General features: G+C 45.2%; 1 protein-coding gene across 5 annotated transcripts in view; it reads left to right on the top strand.

Annotated features, from left to right (window-relative positions):
- The first annotated feature begins 1,327 nt into the window (after positions 1 to 1,327).
- ODF2 (outer dense fiber of sperm tails 2) overlaps positions 1,328 to 26,960 on the top strand; it is a 33,222-nt gene continuing 7,589 nt past the window's right edge. The window contains exons 1-16 of one of the 5 annotated variants that reach the window (XM_087879495.1): positions 1,366 to 1,740; positions 5,027 to 5,102; positions 5,995 to 6,158; positions 7,338 to 7,463; positions 10,010 to 10,180; positions 12,434 to 12,606; positions 14,739 to 14,868; positions 16,082 to 16,213; positions 16,969 to 17,043; positions 18,975 to 19,046; positions 19,179 to 19,295; positions 20,273 to 20,458; positions 21,314 to 21,423; positions 22,415 to 22,550; positions 23,903 to 24,013; positions 26,262 to 26,366. In XM_087879495.1, the coding sequence (XP_087735621.1) occupies positions 6,018 to 6,158; positions 7,338 to 7,463; positions 10,010 to 10,180; positions 12,434 to 12,606; positions 14,739 to 14,868; positions 16,082 to 16,213; positions 16,969 to 17,043; positions 18,975 to 19,046; positions 19,179 to 19,295; positions 20,273 to 20,458; positions 21,314 to 21,423; positions 22,415 to 22,550; positions 23,903 to 24,013; positions 26,262 to 26,366 (1,785 nt within the window). In that variant the 5' untranslated portion in view covers positions 1,366 to 1,740; positions 5,027 to 5,102; positions 5,995 to 6,017. Of the gene's footprint in view, positions 1,741 to 5,026; positions 5,103 to 5,994; positions 6,159 to 6,993; positions 7,124 to 7,337; positions 7,464 to 10,009; positions 10,181 to 12,433; positions 12,607 to 14,738; positions 14,869 to 16,081; positions 16,214 to 16,968; positions 17,044 to 18,974; positions 19,047 to 19,178; positions 19,296 to 20,272; positions 20,459 to 21,313; positions 21,424 to 22,414; positions 22,551 to 23,902; positions 24,014 to 26,261; positions 26,367 to 26,960 lie in introns of those variants that run through there. The other 4 variants (XM_087879496.1, XM_060684085.2, XM_087879494.1 and 1 more) reach the window with 4 other exon arrangements.

The raw sequence follows: 26,960 nt of genomic DNA, 5'->3' as shown, positions 1-26,960 counted from the left end.
TTACAAGATAGAGAGATAGAGATAGAGATGATGATAGGTAGATAATGGTGATAGCTATAGAGATGATTAGATAGATAATGATAGATATAAAGATGATAAGATAGATAATAAGCTAGATAATAGATATAGAGATGATAAGACAGATAGATATAATAGATACAGGATAGAGATAAGATGATAGATATAGAGATGATAAGATAGATAATGATAGATATAGAGATTATAAAATAGATGATAGATATAGAGATGATAAGATAGATGATGATGATAGAGATAAGAGATAGATATAATGGATACAGAATAGAGATAGAGTGATATAGAGATGATAAGATAGATAAATATAGATAGATGATATAGAGATGATAATGATAGATAATGATGATAGATATAGAGATGATATAGATAAATAGATACAGGATAGAGATATAGATAGATGATATAGAGATGATAATGATAGATAATGATAGATATAGAGATGATAAAATAGATAATGATGATAGATAGATAGATATAATTCTTTATTGGCCAAGTGTGATTGGACACACAAGGAATTCATCTTTATATAGTCAAATTGACTACAGTCAAAACAAATCTAAAAAAAAATGTTCCATATCAACCCCTTGATTTGATATAAGGCCTATAAACCCAGAAGGGTCTTTATTCCCTCAGGAGGGCTCCAGCATGAATGAAGTCCAATCCAAACATACATCCAGGCCCAGGTGTCCCCCCCCCCCCCGCCTTTGATCTGATCTAATGGAACCAAGGTGGTAGGGGATGATGGGAACTATAGTCCCCAAGCCCAGAAAGGTTCCCCTCGCACATATGGGCTAGTCGTTCCCGACTCTAGGGCGGTGCTCGTCTCCGTTTCAGAAAGAATTACATATATGTATGTATGTATGTATGTATATTTATGTAGGTCTTTGGGTATTCGGGTTTTCTCCCGCATAAAATTGGAAGTGTCTTGGCGACGTTTTGACAAAGTATATATATATATATTTATATATATACTTATATTTATATATATATATATATATATATATATATATATATATATATATATATATATATATATATAAATTTATTATATTTATAAATATTTGTATATATTAAATATTTATATAAATATTTATATATAAATATATATATTTATTTTCCCCAATCCGACGGCCTTATTCCAGCTCCAGGTTTTCTCCAGAGCCTGTCAGTTTGATTATTTTTTTTTCTCCCCTGCCCCTCCCTTCGTTTCCCCGGCAACGGCGTCGCGGCGTTGTTGTTTTTCCCCCTCCCCTCGCCGGACGCGCCTTGTGACGCCCCGCGCGGCGTCTCCTGGCAACGGAGGGCGGGAACTGAAGGGCGAGAGAGCCTGGCGGCGGGCTGCAGGCGCGGGCCGGCCGGAAGCGGAGGCGGTCACGAGGGTGCGCGCCGTTCGGCGTGGGGTTTGAACCGTCCAATGGGGGAGCGGCGGGCGGGGTCTAGGAGGCGGAGCCGGAAGCCGCTCTGCGGGTCGTGGAGCGGCGGCTGTTCGGCGGCGGCGGGGTCCTGCCGGTGCTACAGCAGCGGCGGCGGCGGCAGCGGAGGCGGCTGCTACGGCGGCGGGGGAGGCGGCGGCGGCTTCTGGCCGCGGCCGCCGACGCCCCGGCTCCCGTGTCTCCATGGTAGCGTGGGCAGCTACCGCCGCCTCATCCACGGCTTCGAGGACGTGCTGAGGCGGAGGCTCCGCGGTCATCTCCGAACCTCACGGTGAGCCCCCTGAGGGGAGGGAGGGGCTGGGGAGGGAGGGGGGAGGAGGAGGAACGTCAGCGACGGGAAGCCGCGTGGGCCAAACCGCCGCTTCGGCTCTCCTCGCGGTAGACTGCCCCTGCACGGGGAGGCTCCGCTTCCGAAATCTGAAGTCTATGGGAGGTTGAGCAGGAATAGTGACTGACTGACCGACCTACCTACCTATATCTTATCTCATGTCTTTATCTTTTGTCTGTCTAATGTCTTCTATCTAATCTCTTATCTCTCTCTCTATGTATATATTCTTTATCTATCTAATCTCTCATCTACATCTATTTATTATATCTATTTATCTATCTGTGCATTCATCTATCATCTATATCTCTCTCCTACCTATCTACTATCTGTCTGTCATCTGTCTATCTCATCTATTCTCTCTCTCTCATCTAACTAGAGCTATTTTATCTATCCCTATCTATTAATTTTATATTCTGTCTATCTATCATCTAATGTCTTCCATCTGTCTTCTATTTTCTCTCTCTCTCTCTCTATATATATATATATATGTCTACAGTATCTATCATCTAATGTCTTCTATCTGTCTTCTATTTCTCTCTCTCTGTATATATATATATATTCTTTATCTAATCTCTTATCTACATCTATCAACTATTATATAGATACTTATTATGTCTGTTTATCTATATGCATTCATCTATCATGTTTATCTCTCTCCTACCTATCTACTATCTATCTGTCATCTGTCTATCTCATCTATTCTCTCTCTCTCATCTAGCTAGATAGCTATCTTATCTATCCCTATCTATTAATTTTATATTCTGTCTATCATCTAATGTCTTCCATCTGTCTTCTATTTTCTCTCTCTCTATATATATATATGTCTACAGTATCTATCATCTAACATCTTCCACCTGTCTTCTATTTTCTCTATATCTATGTATTATCTATTTGTCAACAGTATTTTCCCTCTATCATCTATCTAATGTCTTCTGACTTCTATTTTCTCTATATATATCATCTAGCTACAGTATTTATCTATATATCTACAGTATCATCTATGTAATGTCTTCCATCTGTCTTCTATTTCTCTCTCTCTATATATGTGTCTACAGTATCATCTAATGTCTTCTGTCTTCTATTTTCTCTGTATCTATGTATTATCTATTTGTCTACAGTATCTTTCATCTATCATCTATCTAATGTCTTCTGACTTTTATTTTCTCTATATATATCATCTATCTGTCTACTCTATCTATCTACAGTATCTATCATCTAATATCTTCCATCTGTCTTCTATTTTCTCTAAATCTATGTATTATCTATTTGTCTACAGTATCTATCATCTATCTATCATCTATCTAATGTCTTCTGTCTTCTGTCTTCTATTTTCTCTCTCTCTATATATATATCATCTATCTGTCTACAGTATCTATATCTACAGTATCATCTATCTAATGTCTTCAATCTGTCTTCTATTTTCTCTCTATATATGTATCTGTCTACAGCATCTATCATCTAATGTCTTCTATCTGCCTTCTATTTTTTCTGTATATCATCTATCTGTCTACAGTATCTATCATCTATCTAATGTCTTCCATCTGTTTTCTATTTTCTCTCTCTCTATATATATATATCTGACTCACTGGTGTGTTTCAAAAATGTTTACTACCGGTTCTGTGGGTGTGGCTTGGTGGGCGTGGTGTAGCTTGGTGGGTGTGGCTTGGTGGGCGTGGCAGGGGAAGGATATTGTAAAATCTCCATTCCCGCCCCAATCCAGGGGAAGGTTATTGCAAAATCCCCATTTCCTCCCAATCAGCTGGGACCTGGGAGGCAGAGAATAGATGGGGGTGGGGCCAGTCAGAATTTTTATTACCGGTTCTCCGAACTACTCAGAATTTCCACTACCGGTTCTCAGAACTGGTCAGAACCTGCTGAAACCCACCTCTGATCTGTCTACAATATCTATCATCTAATGTCTTCTGTCTTCTATTTTCTCTCTATATATATATATCATCTATCTGTCTGTCTACAGTATCTATCATCTATCTATCTATCTATCCTATCTAGCTATCTAGATAACTCATCTACCATTATCTAATATCTTGTTTCTGTCTGTCTGCTATCTAATCTCACTCTCTGCATATCTACTATATCTATCTATCTATCTATCTATCTATCTATCTATCTATCTATCTATTTATCTATCTATCTCCTCTTATCTATACCTATCTATATTTATTGGTTCATTTATTATATTTATTTATTAAATTGATTGGCCGCCCATCTTATCGCAAGGTAACTCTGGGAGACATATAATCCTAAACAAAATCTATCCATATACGTTGAAAGATACAACGAACCACTAAAAATCCAAATTACACAGGGGGAGGGGGAGGTGGGATTTCTTGTTAACTCGATTTCAAAGGCAGGATGGCGTCGCCCAAAATCTCTGGGATGGGTGTGCGCTTGAAATAGAAATACAGGTAATCCTCGACTTGTGGCCACAAGTAAGCCCAAAATTTCTGTTGCTAAGCAAGGCAGCGGTTAAGTGAGTTTTGCCCCACCTTGCCCGACCTTGCCACAGTTGTGTTAATAAATCATTGCAATTGTTAAGTTAGTAACCTGGTTGTTAAGTGAACCTGCCTTCCCCGTGGACTTTGTCAGAAGGTCGCAAATGTGGATCACGTGACCCTGGGACACTGCAACCCTCATAAAAGTCCGTTGCTAAGCGTCTGAATTTTGATCCCACGACCATGGGGCTGCTGCAGTGGTTGCAAGTTGTAAGAAAAAAAAAGCCATAAATTGCTTTTTTTCAGTGTCGTAACTTCGGACAGTCACTAAATCAGCTGTTGTAAGTCGAGGATTACCTGTAAACATTGCGAATTAAAACTGTCCAAAAAAAAGAGAAAGAGCGAGCTCTGTGGAAGGTCTCTGCCCAAAGAGCCTTGGTAGTACAGTGGTCTAAGGCACCCTGTTATTAAGCTGGTTATTAAGACCAGCTGCCTGCAATTACTGCAGGTTCGAATCTCGCCAAGGCTCAAGGTTGACTCAGCCTTCCATCCTTTCTAAGGTAGGTAAATTGAGGACCCAGCTTATGGGGGCAATAAGCTGACTTTGTATAAATATACAAAAGGATGAAGGCTATTGCTGAGCGCATTGTAAGCCGCCCTGAGTCTCCGGAGAAGGGCAGCATATAAATCAATTTTTTTAAAAAAAAAAAAAGGAGAAAGAAACACTGAATTTCCTTGAAAAGCGCTAACTTCTTTTATTTTTTTTGTGCTTCCAGATTGTCCCCATCGATCAAGAGTGGAATAATCATCACAACCCAGAAACCCTGCACCCAAGAGAACCATACGCTATCTGTAGGTTGCCGCGCCCACCGGGTCTCCCTTTTGATACTTGAAATAACAGCACTAACCTTTTCCTTAAAAAAACAACAACAATGGGGTTGCTTTATTTCAGGGTCAGATGGAGTTGTTTATAGTGGTTGGATGGCGTCTAGGAAGCTTTGTGATAGCCAGTGACCTGGGGAGAAATCTTCATTTGTTGCGTATCTAGGGACACATGGTGGTAGATTCCAAAGGCAGGATAGTATTTACGGGATGGGTGTGCCCACGAACCTGTCAAAAGTAATTGTTCAGGTCAATGAACAATTGCTCGGTGCTCCTATTTTTTATGAAGTATACGGGAGTCCTGAAATTGAGCTGATCCACAAGGTTTTGGATTCCCACCGCGTGCATCGTTGTGACACGCCAGTTAAAAGACAACGCGGTTTGCTTGCGACACAACTCTTTAAGTCACAATTTAGCCGGATGAGAAACGCCTTTTCCTTTATATGGAGAAACTTGGAAGCTTAAAAAAAAAAAGACATTGATTTTTAAACTGCTTTATTTGAACTGGTTCAAACAAGAAACATCAGCTTGCCAAAGATAAAAACTAAATGAGAATGGGAAGCCACGTTTTCCCAGTTCCTCCTGGGAAGGCTACCATTCTCTAGAGTTTGCTCTGCTTGCCCTCATCGGTCGCTGAAGGACATCAGGGCACCACGCTCTGTAGAGACAGAAGCGTGCCTCTTTGATAGGATGTGGCTCTGTGGCAGGTTAAGTTTGTGGAACGTGGACGGTTTCTTCCATAGGTCTGAGGAAATGGCTCCTAAGGCTGAGAGTGGTCGGACGTTCCCTTCTGGCGTTGTACTTCTTGTTGTTGTTTTGTCTTGGTGGCCCCCGTGTTATTTCTAAGTCTACTTATTCACAGGTTGCCCTTTTCCACCCTGTTGAATGCCCTTTCCTGTTTACCCGAGGAGAAGCATGAAGAGCCGTTCCACAACTCCCCCTTTGCACGTCCACGTGGATGAAAGTACCCCTGTCCATGTCCATATTAAAAAGGGTCAGAAAACGCCACCATCGGCAAAAACCCAGGTATGAAGGGGCAGCTGAGCTCTGCCCCCTTGCGAGGCCAAAATGTCTGTCTGCTTTGTGGCTGCTCCTCGGTATCTGTTGCCAGCTTTACTCCCTCTGTTGCTGCTGCTGCTGCTTGAAGCTTCCTCTCTCTTTGCTGGAAATCGTCCGTAACTGTATATAAAATTGGGGCGAGCGTTTCGGATCCCGTTTCTCCATCCAAAATACCTGGCGTAGGAATTTTGCTCAGAATCAGCTCTGTTGCCCAGGAGGATGGATCCTGGCTCGTTCTCTTTTGTAATCTCAAGGGGAGGTTTGTCGCTGAGCTGACAGAGGACAAAGCGAGGAGGAGGAGGAGGAGAAGAAATTATAATATTTCTTAGTGGGGTTGTGTGAATTTCCTATCAATCAGCTTAGCTCTTGGAGGATGGAGGGAATAAAAAATTTGGTTTAAAAGTTCACCGTGCGAAGTGGTCCAAAACCGATTAAAAGTTCTTAGGAAGGAGTTATTTCAGATCTCCGGAGCTTTCCTACGCTTCCTATCCTCGACTTATCTCATTGGCTTGGTGTCGCTTAAGTCACGATTTGTGTGGCTGTGCTTAACTGAATTGTCTGTACTGTTGGGAAGGCCCACAAGGTCCCCAGACCTCTCCTTAGAAACCTTGCCTAAATTATGGCGGGGCGGAGGGGGAGAGGGGGCTTCCCCTTCAGCTGCTCCGGGTTTCTGTCCTAAGTAGCCAGGGGTTCTTCGGCTGCCACGCTCCAAATTGCCCCCAATCTAATCTCCCCAGGGTAACTAAGGGCCTGCTTTGCATCACAAGAGGCTAGGCAACCTGGGTGATGTCACAATGGCCTTGGTTAACCCAGCCCAATGCTCCTGCCAGTCTGTCCCCATACTCTCCTAGCTATGCGGTACCTATATTTCTTTTTCCTGAGCGTGGTTACTGAGACTGATCTGTGATGTAGAGTGTGACGCTTTTTCTGTGGTACAAGTTCTTGGCATGCCTCCGGGCAAGGGGGGGGGTAGGGGGCGGCGGGCAGAGGGGCTGGGTGGTGAGGGGGGAAAAGCCACGGTTTGCTTTGCAGAGTCTCGCCCCGCGGTCACCGTCCGGGAAAGGGGGGGGGGAAGGCGGGATTCGAGGCTCAAAAGCTCCTCTTCTCCTCCTTCCTCCGTCCTCCCCTCCCCCCCCTCTCCCGCAGCAGAGGCACAAGCAGAAAATGAAAGGGGATACCGTGAATGTGCGCCGCAGTGTCCGAGTAAAAACTAAAGTCCCCTGGATGCCCCCAGGCAAAACATCTTGCAGAGAATCATCGTACAAGTGGGAGGTAGGCAAACACCCAACCCTCCCATCCCCTCCCTCCCTGCAGCCGGGCCCCGGCTCTCGGTTCTTCCCAGGGAGCCAGGATTTGACGGATTTTTCGGCTACCTTGCACAAACAGAGGGTGGCTGTGGCTGTCTAAACTACCGCGTTTCCCCGAAAATAAGACCCTGTCTTATATATTTTTTTTGAACCCCGAAATAAGCGCTTGGCCTTATTTTCAGGGAGGTCTTATTATTTTGGGGCGTGTAGGGCTCCTCTTGCCATCTTATCTGATTCCCAGCTCTGTGTTTTAAATATTTTCAGGGAGGGCTTATTTTCGGGCGGGGGGAGGGCTTATTTTAGCGCATGCGCTCAAAAGCCCGATTGGGCTTATTATCAGGGGATGTCTTATTTTGGGGGAAAACAGAGTCGCGTTCCCCAAACTTTACGGCTTGGCAGCCCGGCGGGGTGAGAGATAGGGCAGAGGGGAACCAGCCCGCTGCTTGTACAAGTCGAGCTGTCGCTCACTCACACACAAGCTGAGCTGCACGTAACCACTCGCGCGGGCCAGTCCCAAACACATCGCAGTGGGTTTGCGGCTCGTGGGCTTGAGGACTCTGGTTTAAGCCACGCGGGTTGTTTATCTCTCAGGTACTGAGGCTGAAATGCCAATAAAGCGGGGGATGGGCGTGGGACACACACACGACATAGGTACCGGGATGGGGTGTGAGGCAACAGGCCCCAGCTTTTTGGGCGCCAGGGATCGGTTCCACGGGGAGAGGTTTTCCCACGGAACAGAGGGAGCTTCTCGTGGGGCTTCGCTCGTTTGCGTGGCCCGGTTTCTGGTGCGCTGAGGACCAGTGCTGACCTGCAGCCCAGGGGTGGGGGAACCCCCAGTGTAAGTCTCATGGGGAGGGGGAGGGAGGGGGGAGAGAAATGGTTTGGTTTAGGAACTAAGCTTACCCAAGCCATGCATTTCCAGCCCCTTGATTGCTCTTCTTTTTAATTTTTTTAAGAATGTGATTCGAAGCATTATATTATTATTATTATTATTATTATTATTATTATTATTATTATTATTATTATTATTATTATTATTTATTGAATTTGTATACCGCCCTACTCCCAAAGGACTCAGGGCGGTGAACAGCCAAATAAAATACATATAATACAAATGTTAAAAAACCATTAAAATACAATTAGATAATTGGCCCAAAAAACAAAATTTAAAACACCCCAAATTCATAAGACAAATTTAAAGTTTAAAATTTTAAAAAGTTTAAAAGAAAGGTTAGGCCAGGCCGGCCTGCTGGAAAAGAAATGTTTTGATGGCACGGCGGAAAGTCTAATGTAGACATTAAAATATTTAAAATACAGGCTACAAGCACTAAAAGGCAGAAAATGAAATACAAAAGCAGAAACAAAATTACACCACCACCCCAAAACAAAGGGAATAAGAAGAAAAACTAAAACATACCTAAATTGTTCCCCCTACTTGAATACTGATAAATATATTTCAAAGATAATTCCTGTCCATCCACCCCCCCACCTCCCCGGTTGCAAAGCAGACACACAATTTATAATTTTCTACAACATGGTTTATGCAGCCCACTTGGCCTGCCATCTATTTACTAAATATGGAAAAATAAAGATAGTTAACAGGTAAAACCAACAGCAAAATTACACTTCAACACCCTCTGCTAACAGTCCATTATAGGTAGTCCTCAAATTACGACCACAATTGAGCCCAACATTTCTGTCACGAAACAGTTGTTAAGTGAGATTTCCCCCATTTTACGGCCTTTTGTTGCCACAGTCGTTAAGCGAGTCTCTGCAGTATTTAAATTAGTACATTGAACAAATCCCCCTTGACTTTGCTTGTCAGAAGGTCGCAAAAGGGAATCGCGCGACCCCAGGACCCTGCAACGTGTCATAAATGCGACTCAGTTGCCCAACGCCTGAATTTTAATCACGTGACCGTCGGGATGCAACAGTCGTTAAGTGTGAAAAACAGTCCCACGTCCCTCTTTTTCCCAATGCCGTCGTAACTTTGAACGGTCACTAAATGAACTGTTGTAAGTCAAGGACTACCCGTATTGTATTTTCCCTCCCGGAAAGTCCCACGGCGGATTCCGGTCTATCCTAAATCATCCCGATGCTCTTCCTGTGTGCTTTTAACACACCTTCCGCTGAAGAGGCGAGCTGTGGACGCTGCCTCTAGTCGGTATCACTCTTCGCCCTCCTCTTTCCCCGGCAGCAGTGGTGGTATTCAGCCGGTTTGGGCGAATTGGTAGCGGCGACCTGCAGGTGCCCCCTCCCCGCCCCGGCGCTATGCCGTTTTATTTCAGAATCAGAATAGAGCAAAATCCTATGCGCGGAAGGCATGCGCTCACATTTCCGGTGCACGGCGAACCGGTGGTAAAATTATATGAAACCCACCTCTGCCTGGCAGACTTCCCTTTTTCCACTCTTCCCCCACCGCTTTGATTTTTCTGGAGGGCAGCCAGCTTAGGGGAGGCTGCTCTGGGGTTTTGGGCTCTATCCTATTGCGCTCTTGCCACCCTTAATTAGGGACCGACCCATCGCCTGGAAATCACCCCTCCAGATTCCGACAAGCTGCTGTCTGTGCTTCGCTTGAGTGATCTCTCCACCGACGAGGAGGACGCCATTCATTGCAAGATGAACAAATACGAGAAGAAGATCGACAGCTTACTCAATGTCGTGGGAACATTGAAAAACGAGGTGGGGGAACTACGCGTGAATTGTCCCAAAGGTGCTTCCCTTCCCCCCCCCCCAGCCCCCATCTGTGAAGACGTTTCGCTTCTCATCTAAGAAGCTTCTTCAGATCTGAATGGACGGTGAGGATTGGAAGGATTTATCCTCCTTGCAGGCCCCTGGTGATTTGGGGGAAACAAAACAACCACTTCATAAACGCATGGCTCGACATAGGAGAACAAACCCATCAGGACCAGACTGAATGTTTCTGACTGAATGGTGGAGGATGGAAGGATTTATATTCCTTGCAGGCACCTGGTCATTTGCATCCTTTTTTTAGAGAGTCCTTGAGGCCACCTGGAGGTTTGTCTCGGTCAACAGGGTCAACAGTGAAGGGGCACAGGGCAGAAAACCTCCTGCAGCCAAGAAGGCTCCACACCCATTTGCACCACTCAGGTGACCCTGAGGACACAGATAAACCTCCAAGGGGCCTCAACGACTCTCTAAAAGGATGCAAATGCTCTGAAGTCTGCTACTGGTTTGCTTCGCTACCGGTTTGCTTCGCGCACGCATGCACAGTGCACACCAAGCGCGCACTTTGCTGAGTCTTCAAAGGTAAGTAGAACAGCGAGGGGGGAGGAAACAGCTGTGCCGCACGATTTAGATTCGCTAGAAAGCAGGATTTCCTGCTTTCTAGCCAATATAAATCATGCGGCACAGCTGATCATCGGAAATACCCATTTGCCCGAACCAGTAGCTTTTATTACTACCGGTTCCGGCGAACCGGTCCGAACCGGTAGCATTGCACCCCTGATGCAAATGATCAGCTGTCTGCAAGGAGTATCAATCCTTCCATTCCCCACCATCCAGTCAGAGCTGAAGAAGCTTCTTGGATGAGAAGCGAAACGTCTTCAAAGAAAATCTGGAAGGAGCCATATCTGGGGGCCCAGCATTGATTGAGTTTTTGAAAGAAATATAATGAAATGGTTCTTTCCTCACCCCCTCCCCAAAAGTAAAAGCAGTAAGATGAAGAAATTAATTAGGTTTTTCCAATATTTTTATCAGCCTTGAATTATATTTCTTTTCTGCAAGTCTTTGATTTACCGCTAGGCAGCTAATAAGAATTAAGTAGAATTTGCTTTTTTCCCCCCTGCTTATTTGGAGCTGCCTCCTTAGAAAAGAGCCAAAGAAAAGAATAAAATTGCCAGTGCTTATTTTTCCAAAAATACAAAAACAGTTTAACGTCGATGTCCAAGAAAATCCTCTTGTTTACTCAACTTATATAGGTACTAATAACTGCCTGATAAATCAGAGTGTGTTGACTTGTGCCTGTGATTATCCACAAACCGATAAGGAGAAATTTTGTAGCCCTGAATGTTGGCATTCAGGGAATTTAGGCTGGACAACTGGAGCGGGTTGACCAAACCGGAACATGTTCTGTGATTTTGTCCCATATTCGTGAGAGTGATCTAGTTCAGGGATCCCCAACCTTTCGGACCTCAGGGACCACTAAATTCATAATTTTAAATCCCGCGGACCACTAATATGATCTGCTTAATGACCAGCTGAGTGGGCGTGGCTAGGTGGTCATGTGACTGGGTGGGTGTGGCCAACTTGATGTCACTCACATCGAGGGGCACCTCACCGATCTCTACTCCCCCCCTCTCCCCTCCCAGCCACTCTTCACCTGCCTGCCCGGACTGCTTAGGGCCCTAACAGTTGTTGGAGCTAGGCAGCCACCACGAGAAAGAGTTGGCAAAACAGCTCAGTTCAAATTGGATCTGGCCGAGCAGGAGGCTCAGCAGGAGCACCTCACTGAGGACTAGGAGCATAGGCTTTCCAAGCAGAGGGAAGACCTGCGGGAGTGCAAGGCCAGGTACTGGCGCCTGGAGGCTCAGCAGGCTGAGATGGTCAGTCAGTTCCAGGCCATGAGGCTGTCCCACTGGAACGAGGCCCTCCGGCTCTTCGCCACCAGTGGCTCTTCCCTCCAGCCTTCACCTGGAGGGCGAAGAAGACCCCGAGTCGGAATTTCTGCCCTCCTCCGACCCACACAAAAGACCCTGAAGGGAGAGACTCTCTGCAGCAACACAAGCGTTCATTGCACAGCCAGGGGCCGTAGTTTGAGGACCCCTGATTTAGTGCAAAATAAAAATTGCAAATAAGTTTTCTGAGGACCATCAGTGGTCCACGAACCACCAGTTGGTGACCTCTGATCTAGCGTGAGTTTCTGGGGTGCCGCGGGTGAAACCCGCCCGTTGACTCGGTTCCGCTTGTCCGCAGGTCAAATGTCCGATGCCAAAGCCTGTTGGGACGGGCTGTGTAGCCAAGCGTCTTCTGGAGGAGCAGAAGGACGAGTTGGACGAGGTCACTCAAGAGCTGGTGGAGACCGAACACGAGAACACAGTCCTCCGTCGCAATATTGAAAGGATGAAGGAGGAAAAAGATCTGAGCATGTAAATGAAACGTCGGTCAACTTGTGGGGGTCGGGAAGGACCACCAAGCAGTGGTCTTCTCTTAAAAAAAAAAGGACTAGAGGTCTCGGCAACTTTACGACATGTGGACTCCAACTCCCAGAATTCTTCAGCCAGCCACGATGTGGATTGGACGCCGTGCTGGCTGGCTGAAGAATTCTGGGAGTTGGAAGTCACAAAGTTGCCAAAGTTGGAGACTCTTGCCGTAGAGCCGTGATGGCGAGCCTATGGCACGCGTGCCACAGGTGGCACGTGGAGCCATATTGGTGAGCAGGCGAGCATTGCCCTAGCTCAGCTCCAGCACGCATGCGCGCGCTGGCCAGCTGATTTTTGGGTCTTCTGGGCCCACTGGAAGTCAGCAAATGGGCTTTTTCCAGCCTCTCGGGGGGGGGGTGTCTCCGGAGGGAGTGGGGAAGGCTGTTTTCGCCCTCCCCAGGCTCCTAGAAAGTCCCTGGAGCCTGGGAAGGGCAAAAAACGGGCCTACTGGGCCCACTGTGCCATCGGATGCCAAAAGCGAGGGGAGTATTGGGGGGATCACACACGCATGCGTGGGGGGGCAGGGCGCGTAGAATTATGGGTATGGGCACAGGTTAGCCATCTCTGCCCTAGAGTATTATAAACCTATTTCATTTGGCTTTAACTCTGTGTCCCAACGTAGTTTTTTTTCAGGAGGCAACTGGACTTCCTTGTTGTTGTTTTTTTTTCCTTTTGAAGACGTTTTGCTTCTCATCCAAGAAGCTTCTTCTGCTCTGAGTGGATGGTGGCGGGGAACGGAAGGATTTATATTCCTTGCAGACAGCTGGTCATTTGCATCCTTTTAGAGCAGAGGTCTTCAAACTTGGCAGCTTTAAGACTTGTGGACTTCAACTCCCAGAATTCTCCAGCCAGCTATGCTCCCAGAATTCTCCAGCTATGCCGGCTGGAGAATTCTGGGAGTCGAAGTCCACAAGTCTTAAAGCTGCCAAGTTTGAAGACCTCTCTTTTAGAGAGTCGTTGAGACCGCTTGGAGGTTGATCTGTGTCCTCAGGGTCACCTGAGGTGGCGCAAAAAGGTGTAGAGCAGTCATGGCGAACCTTTTCGGCACCGAGTGCCCAAACCGGAATGCACACATGTGCGCTGGAATGCCAGAAACCCGAAGACCAGAGGTGGTATTCAGGTTTCCGGTGCTCAGGTGTGCGGAAACCAGAAAAGCAACTGACGAAGACACGTGTGCCCACAGAGAGGGCTCTACGTGCCACGTCTGGCACGCATGCCATAGATTTGCCATCATGGATGTAGAGCCGCCTTGGAACTGTTGAAAGGACTGTGTTAGATCTTTCAACAGTTCCAAGAAGGCTCTACACCCATTTCCACCACTCAGGTGATCCTGAGGACACAGATCAACCTCCAAGTGCCCTCAACGACTCGCTAAAAAGGATGCAAATGACCAGCTGTCTGCACGGAGTATAAATCCTTCCATTCCCCACCAGCATCGAGTCAGATCTGAAGAAGCTTCTTGGATGAGAAGGGAAATGCCTTCAAAGAAAAACCAGAAATTCCAGTTGCCTCTTGGGGGGAGTGGGGAAATGCCTCGCTTTTTAGCTTAGAGCCTATTAAAAGAAAAGATCGATCCCCCCCTCTCTCTTTCTTTCATCTCTCTCTCTCTCTCTTTCTTTCTTTCTCTTCCATCTCTTTCTCTCTCTTTCTTTCATCTCTCTTTCTTTCTCTTTCTCTCTTCCTTCTCTTTCTTTCTCTCTCTTTCTTTCTCTCCCATCTCTCTCTCCCTTTCTTTCTCTTTCTCTCTCTCTTCCACTTCTCTCTCTCTCTCTCTTTCTTTCATCTCTCTTTCTTTCTCTTTCTCTCTTCCATCTCTTTCTTTCTTTCTCTCTCTCTCTCTTTCTCTCTCTCTTTCTCTCTCTCTCTCTTTCTCTTTCTCTCTCTTCCACTTCTCTCTCTCTTTCTCTCTTTCATCTCTTTCTTTCTTTCTCTTTCTCTCTTCCATCTCTCTCTCTCTCTCTCTCTCTTTCATCTCTCTCTTTCCTTCTCTCTCTCTCTCTCTCTCTCTCTGGTCTTGCAACCCACCCCTTCCCCCTCCACACTCTTTCACTGGTATTCCCACGTTCTCTCCTTTTCAGACTCCAGAAACGGCATCTGTTGCACGAGAAGGAGTGTTTGATGTCCAAACTGGTGGAGGCCGAACTGGATGGGGCAGCCGCTTCCAAACAGATCCAGGCCTTGAAGGACGTGATTGGGAAACTGAAAACGGTACGGGCAGAGTTGGGTGTGCAGAGGGGCAGTTTTTCCTCTCTCGGGGAGGTACAGGCAGTCCTCGACTTACGACTACAACGGGAAAGACCAGCCTTTTCCACTGATACGTGACCTTTTTGGCCTCTGCTGAGAGTCATGGTGCAGGTAGTCCTCTACTTACAACGGTTTCATTTAGTGACCGTTCAAAGTTACGGCAACTCTGAAAAAAGGGAACTCAAGACCGCGTTCCACACTTAACGGCCTTTTGCAGCCTCCCTGCGGCCACGCGATCAAAACTCAAAAGACGCTCGGCAACTGGTTCGTGCTTATGACCGTCGCTGTGTCCCAAGGTCATGCGATCACTTTTCTTGCAACCAGCAAAGTCAGTGGGGAAGCCGGATTCAATTAACGACCATGTTATCGACTGGAGCGGTTCACTTAACAACGGTGGCCAGAAAGGTCATCAGACGGGGCAAGACTCACTTCACGAATGTCTCGCTTAGCAACAGAAATGCTGGGCTCCATTGCAGTCGTGAGTCGAGTGAATTGCGCAGTCATTAAGCGAATCTAACTTTCCTCCCTGGCTTTGCTTGTCACCGAGAAGGTCGCAAATGACAATCAACATGAATCTGAGGTACGGCCACCAATGTAAACGGACGGTTGCCAAGCACCCAAATTTGAATCCTGTTGTTGTGGCCTGTCGGAGGAAGAGGAGGAAGAGGAGGAGGTATGGGAGTCAGGGTCAGCTTCAAGGCAACCTGAGAGCTCCGAGGAGGAAGAGGGAATGGAGCTGGCGGAGAGAGAGAGGCGGAGCTTGGGCCGTCCGTCAGCCCTCAGATGGAGAGTCAACAGCCTCCAGGTCTGGAGGTGGCTGATGAGGAGAAGGAGGAGGAACAGCTGGGTCCAGTGCCTGATACGCAGAAGGCAGAGGAGAGGAGAGCAGTGGAAATCTATGAGCCAGGAACTGGGTCACAACACCAATGCAATGGCGATTCTGCAATGTTTATAAGTGCAAAAACTGGTCGTCGGTCCCTTTTTTTTTTTCCAGAGCACTGTAACGTTGAACGGTCGCTAAACGGAACGATTGTAAGCCGAAGGGCTGCTTGTGTTTATGGGGGGCCCTTAGAAGAGACGTCCCTTCGACTGTGGGCTTGTGAGCGTCTCGGATTCAAAAAGGAACATTTTAACATGCTTTTCCCCCCTCTTCTTCTTGGATCTTCCCGAACCCCAGGAAAAGAACATGACCGTTTCGGACATCAACACCCTGACTAGGCAAAAAGAGTTGTTGCTGCAGAAGCTGAGCACTTTCGAAGACACCAACCGCACTCTTCGAGACTTGCTCAGAGAGCAACACAACCGGGAGGTGAGTGAGGCTTTTGAGAAGATTATGGTCCTCTCGTTTTAGAAAAATCAACATTTCTGATCAAAATATCGGGATCGGCGTTCGGGTGAATACTAACCAGATCCGGTCCTGCAAATTCTTTTCAAGATCCTCCAAGAAATCTATAGCATCCCACTTTCCAAGGCATTTGCAACCTCTATCCCACCCCCAATACAGAACCCAGAAGCGTGGCGAAGTTTGACGGGGAGCATTTAAGGTGGTGTAAATTAGGAGTGGTGCGGTGGCCTAAAGGTGGAGATCTCCCCTCACAATCGGGAGGCTGTGAGTTCGATCCTAGGTAGAGGCTAGATACTTCTCTTTGAATTCTCTCGTGAGAATATATCTGATGAACAAAACTCCGCATTGGCCACAGGAAGGGCATCCGGCCAGTAACCACTCTGCTAACTCCATTCAGTTCCCCCGCAAGGGATTATGGGGTCGTTAAACAACGACGACGATGATAAAAGGTGGTGTAAGTTACTTTACAGTGGCACATTTTGGTGAGAGGCGCTGGGCCGTAAGATTTTGCCCTCGCCGATTTGTACTTCTTCATTGCAAGGGTTTGCACGGCTGAGAGGTATCAGTGCCCCTAAAATAGGAGCCTAAAAGTTTTTCAGGAGCCACGTAAAAACTTCTCCAAACTAGAAGGCCCAAGAAGAAGAGTTTCCTTAGTCTGTGCATCATTCCCACTAGATCATCTGACCTGAATTTTGCTGGGTTTTATTCCTCTTTTACAGAAAGATGCGCAAAAGTTGACAGAGCAGCAAGCTACCCTGATGAAAAGGCTAACTGACTCCGATACAGAGAAGGCGGTAAATATACATACGTAGTAAATTTATTTGTTTTCTTTTCTTTTCGTAGGCCTTTATGTGTATTTCTCTTTAGCCAGGTTCTTCCTACGTAAACCAAGGTTTTTATGCAGCCCTAGTTCAGTGAAATCACAAGGCTTTTTTTCCTTCAGGCAGCCAGCAAGCACTCTGCTGCCCATTGGCTAAGTCTCCTTAGTCTCCCAATGGGCAGCAGAGTGCTTGCTGGCTGCCCGAAAAAAGGCCTAGAAACTAGTGGATTGTGATTTCACTGAACTAGGGCTGCATAAAAACCTTGGTTTATGTAGGAAGAACCTGGCTAAAGAAAAATATAGTAAATTTACTATATACATATACATACATACATACTGTCAAGTTTCGAGGTCGTCTCAAATAAATTGCATTTCAAACAAAGTCTTTGAAGAAAAACTCCTATTTATTAAGCACGACATTCTAACCCGACTCCAAACGAAGCCAACACTGACGTCCAGCCCCAAAACCCTCCCTTTCCGTTCCCCACTCCCCTGCACTCATTGGCCATCTTCCAAGTCATTCTACCCCTAATCTACTGCTCCAGCTCAAAGGAATTTCCCCCCTCCCATCCCATCTCCTAGGGGATATTATCTCCAGGGAAAATAAGTAGGTGAAAAGTCAAACGTCCCTTTCCAGACGCCTCCGCTTCTCCTTCTTATGTCAGCACTAGAGTAAATGCAGGTTGAAGTGCTGACACATACATACATACAAACATACATACAGTAAATATATAGAATCAAGATCACATGAAGTTATACACTTAATAATGCCTTGGGAAGATCACAGTTGGAATACTGCATCCAGTTTTGGTCGCCACAATATAAAAAAGATGTCGAGATTCTGGAAACAGTTCAGAGAAGAGCAACAAAGAGGCCTGGAGACTCAAACATACGATTGCAGGATTTGGGGCTGCCCCAAAGAAGAGGGAGTCAAGCTATTCTCCAAAGCACCAGAAGGCAGAACATGAAATAATGGATGGAAACTAACCAAGGAGAGAAGCACCCTTGAACTAAGGAGAAATTTCCTGACAGTTGGAACAATTAATCAGTGGAACAACTTGCCTCCAGAACTTGTGAATGCTCCAACACTGGAAGTTTTTAAGAAGAGACTGGACAACCATTTGTCTGGAATTGTATAGTCTCCTGCTTGAGCAGGGGGTTGGACTAGAAGACCTCCAAGGTCCCTTCCAACTCTGTTTATTTATTTTGTCGCGTTTCTATGCCACCCCACTCCCAAGGGACTCTGGGCGGCTGTTATTGTGTTACATTACTCAAATGTTGAGTTTTCTTGCCAGCATACCAATAACACTTCAGTTAGAACTTTCTTTTTTATTATTATTTTAAATTGGGAGTGGCAGGTGGTGCTTTAGGCCCAGGGAAATCCCCCCACCCCCTCCATACCTGATCTGATCAAAATAATCTGCTTAAAATTTGTAGGGTTTTTTTTTTCAGTCTGCTTTTGCAAGGAGCATAACCTGCATTTTCAATAACTGCTTTCTCACACAGCACAAACTACCTGTCACTCATTACCTGAACCTTGATACCTGCATTTTCTGAATCCCCTCCTGTGTATAATAATTGCCTTTTTTTTTTTAAATTTGATTTATATGCCGCCCTTCTCCGGAGACTCAGGGCGGCTTACAATGCGTTAAGCAATAGCCTTCATACTTGTGTATATTTATACAAAGTCAGCTTATTGCCCCCACAAACTGGGTCCTCAATTTACCTACCTTAGAAAGGATGGAAGGCTGAGTCAACCTTGAGCCTGGGGAGATTCGAACTAGCAGTAATTGCAGGCAGCTGGATGAAAATAACAGGCTATTAGTCTGCTGCGGCCCAGGCTCTATTTGGATATACTGTTCCATGATGCCTGCAATTTTACCTCTCTTTTTTTTTATTTGACAGCAATTAGTCAAGAAACTACAAGATAAAGAAAAGGAAGTGGATGATTTACTGATTCAGATACAGACCGAAAAGGTACGTTCTCCCTGTGCGGGGTGTATAGAGAGGGGCTAAGATAACGCAAAGGAGGGTTTTTGTGTGCTTGTGTAGGTCTCGGAATCTTTTTTACGCATTCTTTGCGTTCTGCCTTTCATTTTTCCCTTCTAGGATCAAGCCAAGACGGCCGCTGAGCTCTCAAAGTCTATGGAAGCTGTGAGGGGTCATTTACAAGCACAGCTGCGGAATAAGGAAGCTGAGAATCACCGCCTGGGTATCCAGATCCGGGTACAGTGCCTTATCCTTCTTTGGGGAGAGGGGGCCGGGTGATACCAGTGTATCAAGTTTTGGACTGTGTCACGACAAGCGTTAGAGCAGACATGTCCAACCTTGGCAACTTTTAAGACTTCTGGACTTCAACTCCCAGCTCTTCCCTAGCCAGCCAGGAATTCTGGGAGTTGAAGTCCCTCTTAAAAGTTGCCAAAGTTGGACATCCCCTCTGTAGAGACTATTTTTAGTTGTTTATTTGAAGTCATAAAGACAACGAGGGGCTGAGCCTCCCTCTCTCTCTCTCTCTGGGTTGTTAGCTTGCTCAACCCTTGGGGAGATTTTAACTTAAAAGAGGATTATTGCAAAGTCATTCTTTGAGTACAGGTAGGGTCCATTCAGGTTGCTGTATGGGTAGACCAACTCCCAGTCTTTAATGAATAGATTGAAATTTTGGAGGAGTGATGAATACAATTAATGGAACAATTGGGATCTGGAGCAGTCTTCCAGTAAGACGAGAAGGTCTTAACTTCAGAATAAGTGGTTGAATAAGGGGGATCCATCTCCAATCGCTGCCTAGAAATAACCTCCTAGATCTGTTTCTCTCTCTTTTTGGACCATCTTCTCCTCTTCTGGAAGACATCTGAGATACCAACTGTCCCAAGAAATGGCGGCTTTTACGGTCTATTAAGAACCGTGTCCGCTGTGGCTCTCAAAGCATGTTTGCCAGACAGGCCTAACTCTGCAGGGGGAAAAAAAAACATTTCTTACTATTAAGGAAACAGTTCCGGAGCAGTCACGACCACAGCAACATTGGTGGCTTTGTAGTTGTGTCTGCTTTGGCTAAACATTGATCAACTGATTAAAAGAGGACTATGAGGCAGCCTCTTACGTTTCTGCTGACTCTGCTTTGAGGACCTGAAGGTCTAAACATCCCCTTGGGCATCCTGATGGCCTGCCTGCCTATCTGCCTTCCCTCCCTCCCTCCCTCCCTACAGAATCTGGAGCGGGTAGCAGCTCAGCACAAGGCCGAAGTGGAGAACATCATGGAACAGTTGAAGGAGCTGAAGGCCAAAGGAGATCGGGACAAAGAAGCCCTGAAGAAAGCCATCAAGGCACAGAAGGAACGAGCAGAGCGGGCTGAGGAATTTGCCGATCAACTGAACGTCCAGTTATCTGAAAAGGTGACAGCCGGGCGTTTCAGGGTCTCGGGCCACCGCTGGGAAAGGACCTCCTGAAGCCACCTGGAAAAGGGGGCGTTTATTGAGAGATGTGATTCAGAGTAGGGAGAAGGAGAAAGGTTTGGGGCAACAGAAGAAGAAGGGCTGTCTTGATTGTAGAGTTGCCCCCCCCCCCCAAAAAAGATGGCCTGGTAGTCAAATGGTGTTTAATTGGCTTGAAGGTATCTGAAGATACTTTGAAGGTATCTAATGATATTGTGAAAGTGTGTGAAGATACTTTGAAGGTGTCTGAAGATACCTAATGATACCTTGAAGCTATTTAGTGATACCTTGAAGGTCTCTGAAGATATCTTGAAGGTATCTAATGATATTGTGAAAGTGTGTGAAGATACTTTGAAGGTGTCTGAAGATACCTAATGATACCTTGAAGCTATTTAGTGATACCTTGAAGGTCTCTGAAGATAATTTGAAGGTATCTGAAGATATCTTGAAGGTATCTAATGGTATCTTGAAAGTATCTGAAGATACTTTGAAGGTCTGAAGATATCTTGAAGATATCTAAGGATATCTTGAAGGTCTCTGAAGATATCTTGAAGATATCTAATGATATCTTGAAAGTATCTGAAGATACTTTGAAGGTCTTTGAAGAACAGTTGGCCTGGAGGGAAGCACCTTTGATGTTTCCCAAAATTACACTTCTTTTAGGAGTGCTCTGGCTTCCACCTTCTTCTTTCCACTGCTTTTCTCTTCTCTCCTGTATCATTTCCCTGTCCTAGATTAAGAGTGGCTTAACGTAGCCACAACTGGCTCTCAAGCTCAGCCTTGTCTTTCCCTATGTCTCCCACCTTACTTGGTTAGGACGCCTATGTGGCCGAAGCACTGTCCACCCTAGAATCCTGGCGGAATCGTTACAACCAAGTTGTGAAAGACAAAAGTGACCTCGAGGTGGAGATTGTGATGCTGAACAGGTGAGAGCCGCGAGGGGGGCGGTGGCAGTTATTCTTGCGGTAACCACAAACCCAGCCGGCGACACCTCAGCCTGATCGCCGGAGTGTGTTAATTTCAGCCAATGAAATTGGACTCTCTGGCTATGAGGTTTGTGGTTGTGAAGGACGGGGCCTTCTCAGCAGCAGCCCCAACCTGTTGGAACGGCCTCCCTTGAGTAGGACACCTGATTTGGGGGGGGGGTCCCCTTTTGGATGGATGCCAATTCAATAAATTTAGTTGCAGTTGAATTCATTATTAAAGCAGTTACTGACTTAACAACTAAAATATTATGTTTTGAGTTAGCGCCTTTTCTGCAGCTCCCTTCTTTGTTGTTTTGATGAGGCCCAGATTGAGTGTGCTGGGATTGTCTTTGAATTATAATTGTATTATAATTCAATTATAATTATAATTGAATTATAATCCACTCTCGGTGTCAGACTGCGATGCTATCTCAAAATTAAATGAATTTCCAAACTGCCAAGCTTTAAGGAAATCTTTCAGCCACCGGATCATGACTCCGCGCGGACAAGACTGACCTTTTGCCTCCCAATCCCTCCCTTTCCGATCCCCAAATCTCTGCTTCTCATTGACTGTCTTCCAAGTCATTCTTCAGACTTCTTTTCCTCGTCATTTCCCAGGAATGTGCCCCCTCCCCTCATTTCCACGACAACCGGGCTTCAAAGGGATTTAGCAGGCAAAAGTTTCAGAGTTTATCTTTTGCTCTCCTCTGCCCTCTCTATGCCAGCGTTGCAGCGCTGACATTTGGGAGTTGTTGTCTTTAGCGAGAAAAGCAGCTTGTAAATCTTACAAGCGCTAAGAGGTAGCAAGAAAGCAAGATGGGTACATTCCCCCTGTCACTCCACACGGTGTGAAGCTTGCAGCCTTCCACGCCTTGCAAAATTCTGCGTTGCGCTGTGAGGCCACCGTTTGCTTCCCGGATGGTAACGGTTGATTCTCCTTGTTGCGCGGCAGCCGTATTTCCGAACTCTTGGAACAGCAGAACACCATGGAAGAGAAAATGCGAGAAGACCGAGATACCTTGGTAGATAAGCTGCACAAACAGGTCACCGAAAGCACCGCTGTCAAACTGGAGAACGAGAGGCTGAAGGTAAGTAGAGGAGAACGAATGCAAGAATTAGACGAATGGCAAAAACTTTTGGGAAGGAAATTGTAAGTTGACGATGGCAACTGCATATAAGGAAAATTTATATAAAGTAGTTCTGTAGGTGGCATTTACCACCGGCAAGGTTAGCAAAGATGTTTAAAAATAGGTCCGCCAAATGTTGGAAATATAACCAGACACTGGAGATGTATTATCACAAGTGGTGGACATGTGAAAAAGCAAAGAAATATAAGACAAAAATACATACGGGGTTGGAGAAAACGTTAAAACAACACATACCCTCTTTCCCCGAAAATAAGACCCAACCAGAAAATAAGTCCTAGCATGGTTTTTCAGGATGCTCGTAATATAAGCCCTACCCCAAAAATAAACCTCAGTTAAGATCGTCAACCAGATGGATGCATTTAGTACCGTATTTTCCCCAAAATAAGACCTAACCAGAAAATGAGCCCTAATGCATCTTTTGGAGGAAAAATTAATATAACACCCAGTCTTATTTTCAGGAAAGCACGGTAGATTATAAGCCAGAAATATTTTTGTTAGGCATAATACATGAAAAGTGTGATAAAGGGAACCTCTATTTAATAATTACATGCTTTGACCGCAGCAAGAATTGTGTATGCGCAATATTGGAAAAATGAGAAAACGCTCACAGAAAGACGATGTAATTTAAAAAAAATTAGATTGTGCAGAAATGGATAGTTTAACATTAAGAAGAAAAGAAAAGACACAGAGTATTTCCAAACATGAGATTTGTTTTATAAATGGTTGGATAGTAGAGGTAGAAATTAGGAGTGGGAAGAGTATTATTGTATAAAAACAAACTGGTCCAGACAATACACTGATCATTAAACACGTATGTATATATGTAATGAAAATATAAATTGTTAAAGAAAAAAAAAGAATGAATGCAAGAGCAGAATTGGACTTCGATTGGTTGTGTCATCACAAAAGCATCAACTCTTACTGACCGGACACAGATTTTTCTCCCAGATGATCTGTCCCTAGTCTACTTCTTTTAATTTCAACTGGAACTGGCCGAGATGCTATTCGCAGTTTATACCAAAATCAGGGAATCTCCACATATCTCCACATCTATACCTAACCCTGGTTTGCAACTTGGAATTGTTTCCAGGGGAGCTGGCAGAAAGACAAGGTTTCTGTGCGTCCTTTTTCAGGATCGACACTGACTTTGTCTAAAGCAGATCCTGGCTTACTGAGCCGCTGAAACTTGTGGGGGCCCTTGATAGCAAGAGAATCCCCTTATCCCGAGTGAACCTAGTTAGGGAATCCTCCATCCTGAATAAACCGAGTTTATTTTGTGGCCCTCCCTGCAGACTAGCATGATTCCAGTGGAGGAGCGACTGAACCAGGCTCAGCAGGAAGTGTCGAAGTTGAAGGCTTCCCTCAAGAACTACGAAGGCCTGATTGAAACCTACAAGAATCAGGTGAGAGGACTTGACCTCTTTGTTTCCTCCTCCAGAAGTCGTATTGTCGATCTGGGCCTGAGCTCCATTTGCTATTCGGGTTTTCTTGCATTCCACGTGATCAAAGGTGGTATTCGCCTGGTTCAGACCGGTTCGCACGAACCGGTAGCGGAAATTTATGCCATCCTATTTAGGCACGTTTTTGAGGCCGGGCGCATGCATGGAAGGGGCCACGGCAGCAAAACACATGCACGGATGGCTGGGCGCATGCGTGGACATGCGTGTGCACATTTATTTATTTATTTATTTATTTATTTATTTATTTATTTATTTATTTATTGCGAACCAATAGGGAAAGTAATGCGCTGTCTCGGACAAATTCTTGGCATCACCTGGCAGGACAAAGTTCCAAATAGCGCAGTCTTGGAACGTGCTGAAATTTCTAGCATGTATACACTATTGAAAGAGCGACGTCTACGCTGGCTGGGGCATGTCGTGAGAATGGCTGATGGCCGGATTCCGAAAGATCTCCTGTATGGAGAATTAGTGCAGGGAAAGCTCCTCAGAGGGAGACCACAGCTGCAATATAAGGATATCTGCAAGAGGGACCTAAGGCCCTGGGAATGAACGACCTCCGATCGTTCAACTTGGAGGATAAAGACGCAGCATGGCCGCCTTCAATTTGAAGAGACACTTGTTCGGCAGGCCGAGGCAAAGAGGCAGTCCCGGAACCAGCGAAATCTGGGGGCTGGGCATGGGACAGAATGTATGTGCCCTCAGTGTGGAAGGGATTGCCATTCTCAAATCGGCCTTTTTAGTCACACTAGATGTTGTTTTAGGACCTCTTTCCAGAGCACGATATCATAGTCTCTTGAGACTGAAGGATGCCAATGAAGGGAAAGTAAGGGAATATCACCCATGCACATGATGCTCTTACACTCTGGAAATTTGTTGAGAGTCCATATCCAACAAGAACCTGCTTGGGTGATTAAACAGAACTGGCCCATCTTCCGTATTTCCTGGGTCCAAGAAATAGCAGCTCTAGATTTTTTTTTTAAGATGGTTTCTGCCAGGGCCAGTCCCCCAAACCTCAAATAGAAAAGAATTCCCAGCAGCAGGAGGAGCTGAAGTGTAGGAACCCCATAGTCCAAAATATAGAGAAAGACTCAAAGGTTATTCATTTCATCCTGGCATCTCCCAAGAATTTCCACGATTTGGATCTAGAAGGTGGAGGGAATGGCATAACCTAAGCCAGCGGGTTCTCAAATCTGTGGTCCACGAACCCCTTGAGGAGGCTGCGATGTCATCACAGGGGCTCCACAAAGGCTTGGAGAAATGTTATGATTTAAATCCTGAGTTAAATCTAGGTCAGGGGGTCGGCAACCTTAAACACTCCAAGAGCCATTTGGACCCGTTTCCCACAGAAAAGAAAACACCGGGAGCCACAAAACCCTTTTGACATCTAAAATGAAGATAACACTGCATATATCGTTTTTTGTTTTTTTTTTACCTTTATGCTATGTATAAAAAAAACCTTATTTATCCATGGTTGACCTACCGGGGGGTCGAAAAGCTCAATAAATTGTGTGGTGTCGCACATTGGCGGTTGTGATGCGTATTTTGAGCGACAGGAAGCCGCAGCAGAGAGACATATTTTTAATATGTAAATTAAAATGTAAATGTACATATGTAAATATGTAAATACATATTTTTTAATATGTAAATTTTAATCTGTTTTTAAATTATTGGGGTGTTTTAATTTGTCTGGGCCAAAATGGTTTAATTCGATTTTATCTGGTTTTTAAATTTTTTGTATTTATGTATTATATTGTTTGGCTGTTCACCGCCCTGACTCCTTCGGGAGTAGGGCGGTATACAAATCAAATAAAAGAAAGAAAAGAAAAGAAAGAAAGAAAAGACGAAGGAGCCACATTTGGCTCCAGAGCTGCAGGTTGCTGACCCCTGGTTTAGTTCGTCCATTGCCACAAAAGATACTTAAAGGTTAGAGTTAGGTTTAAGAAAAGGGTTTAAGCCATTCTGCTTCTGGAAATGCTGGATTGCCATGCCCATCATCCTGTCTTCCCCTCCATGCCGTGAATTTATGGGATTTATGGTTAGCTACACCTTGAGGGCTCCAGGCTGACTTATCTAAACCCCAGTTGATGCTGAGGTAAACAAGTGACTAAATTTATCCTGGAGGTTTCCAGATTATAGGCTTATTGTCTATTTTTCCCCACTGTGTTTTTAACTTTTATTTCTTTTATCCCAGGTGGTGAAAACCCGAATGGAAGCCGATGAGGTGACAGTGAAATTGGAACTCTGCGACAAAGAAAACAAAGCCCTGAAGGAAGAAATGGCCAAAGAGATTGAAAATGCAAGTGCCAAGTTCCTTTTCTTGAAGCTCTCCAAGGCCTCTTCAGTTCCTCCTTTTTTTTTGTAAAGGGCTTAACAGGAACCCACATTCCCTTTCGAAGGGAAAAAATTCTGTCCGAGTTTCACTTCTAATCGCTGCTTTTTTTAAAAAAAAAAAATTACAAATAACAATTTGGATGTTAGCTCGGGGTGCGGTGGGGATCGTGCAGAAAATTCATCCATCCCGTCTCGGAACGGGTGGCTTCTCAAATTCATTTCGGCTGCCTTCCCATCATCCTAGACTAAACACAGCCATGGACAGTTAGCACGTTACAATAGTGGCCAAAATTGTAGAAACCTTTTGGGAAAAGTTGTATTTTCTAAAACTTAGCTAATAACACCACTTTTTTGGGGGGGAACAGTACCATAAAATTATATATCCATGGAAAGATAATTGAATCAAGAATGTAATGCCATGGCTTTTAGGAAGGGTTTGCTATTAGAATAGCAGTTACAGTATAAAGAAGAAAAGCGAAACACGTAGAAAAAACGAGATTAAGTGTTGTACCTTACGATTCTTGATGAACGTATCTTTTATGTACACTGAGAGCGTATG

This window comes from Pantherophis guttatus, chromosome 16 (genome assembly GCF_059756535.1).
Source record: "Pantherophis guttatus breed Tessera chromosome 16, ASM5975653v1, whole genome shotgun sequence".
Classification (NCBI taxonomy): Eukaryota; Metazoa; Chordata; class Lepidosauria; order Squamata; family Colubridae; genus Pantherophis; species Pantherophis guttatus.
The sequence above is the reverse complement of the archived record's forward strand: the minus strand, read 5'-3'. Positions and strand labels throughout refer to the sequence as shown.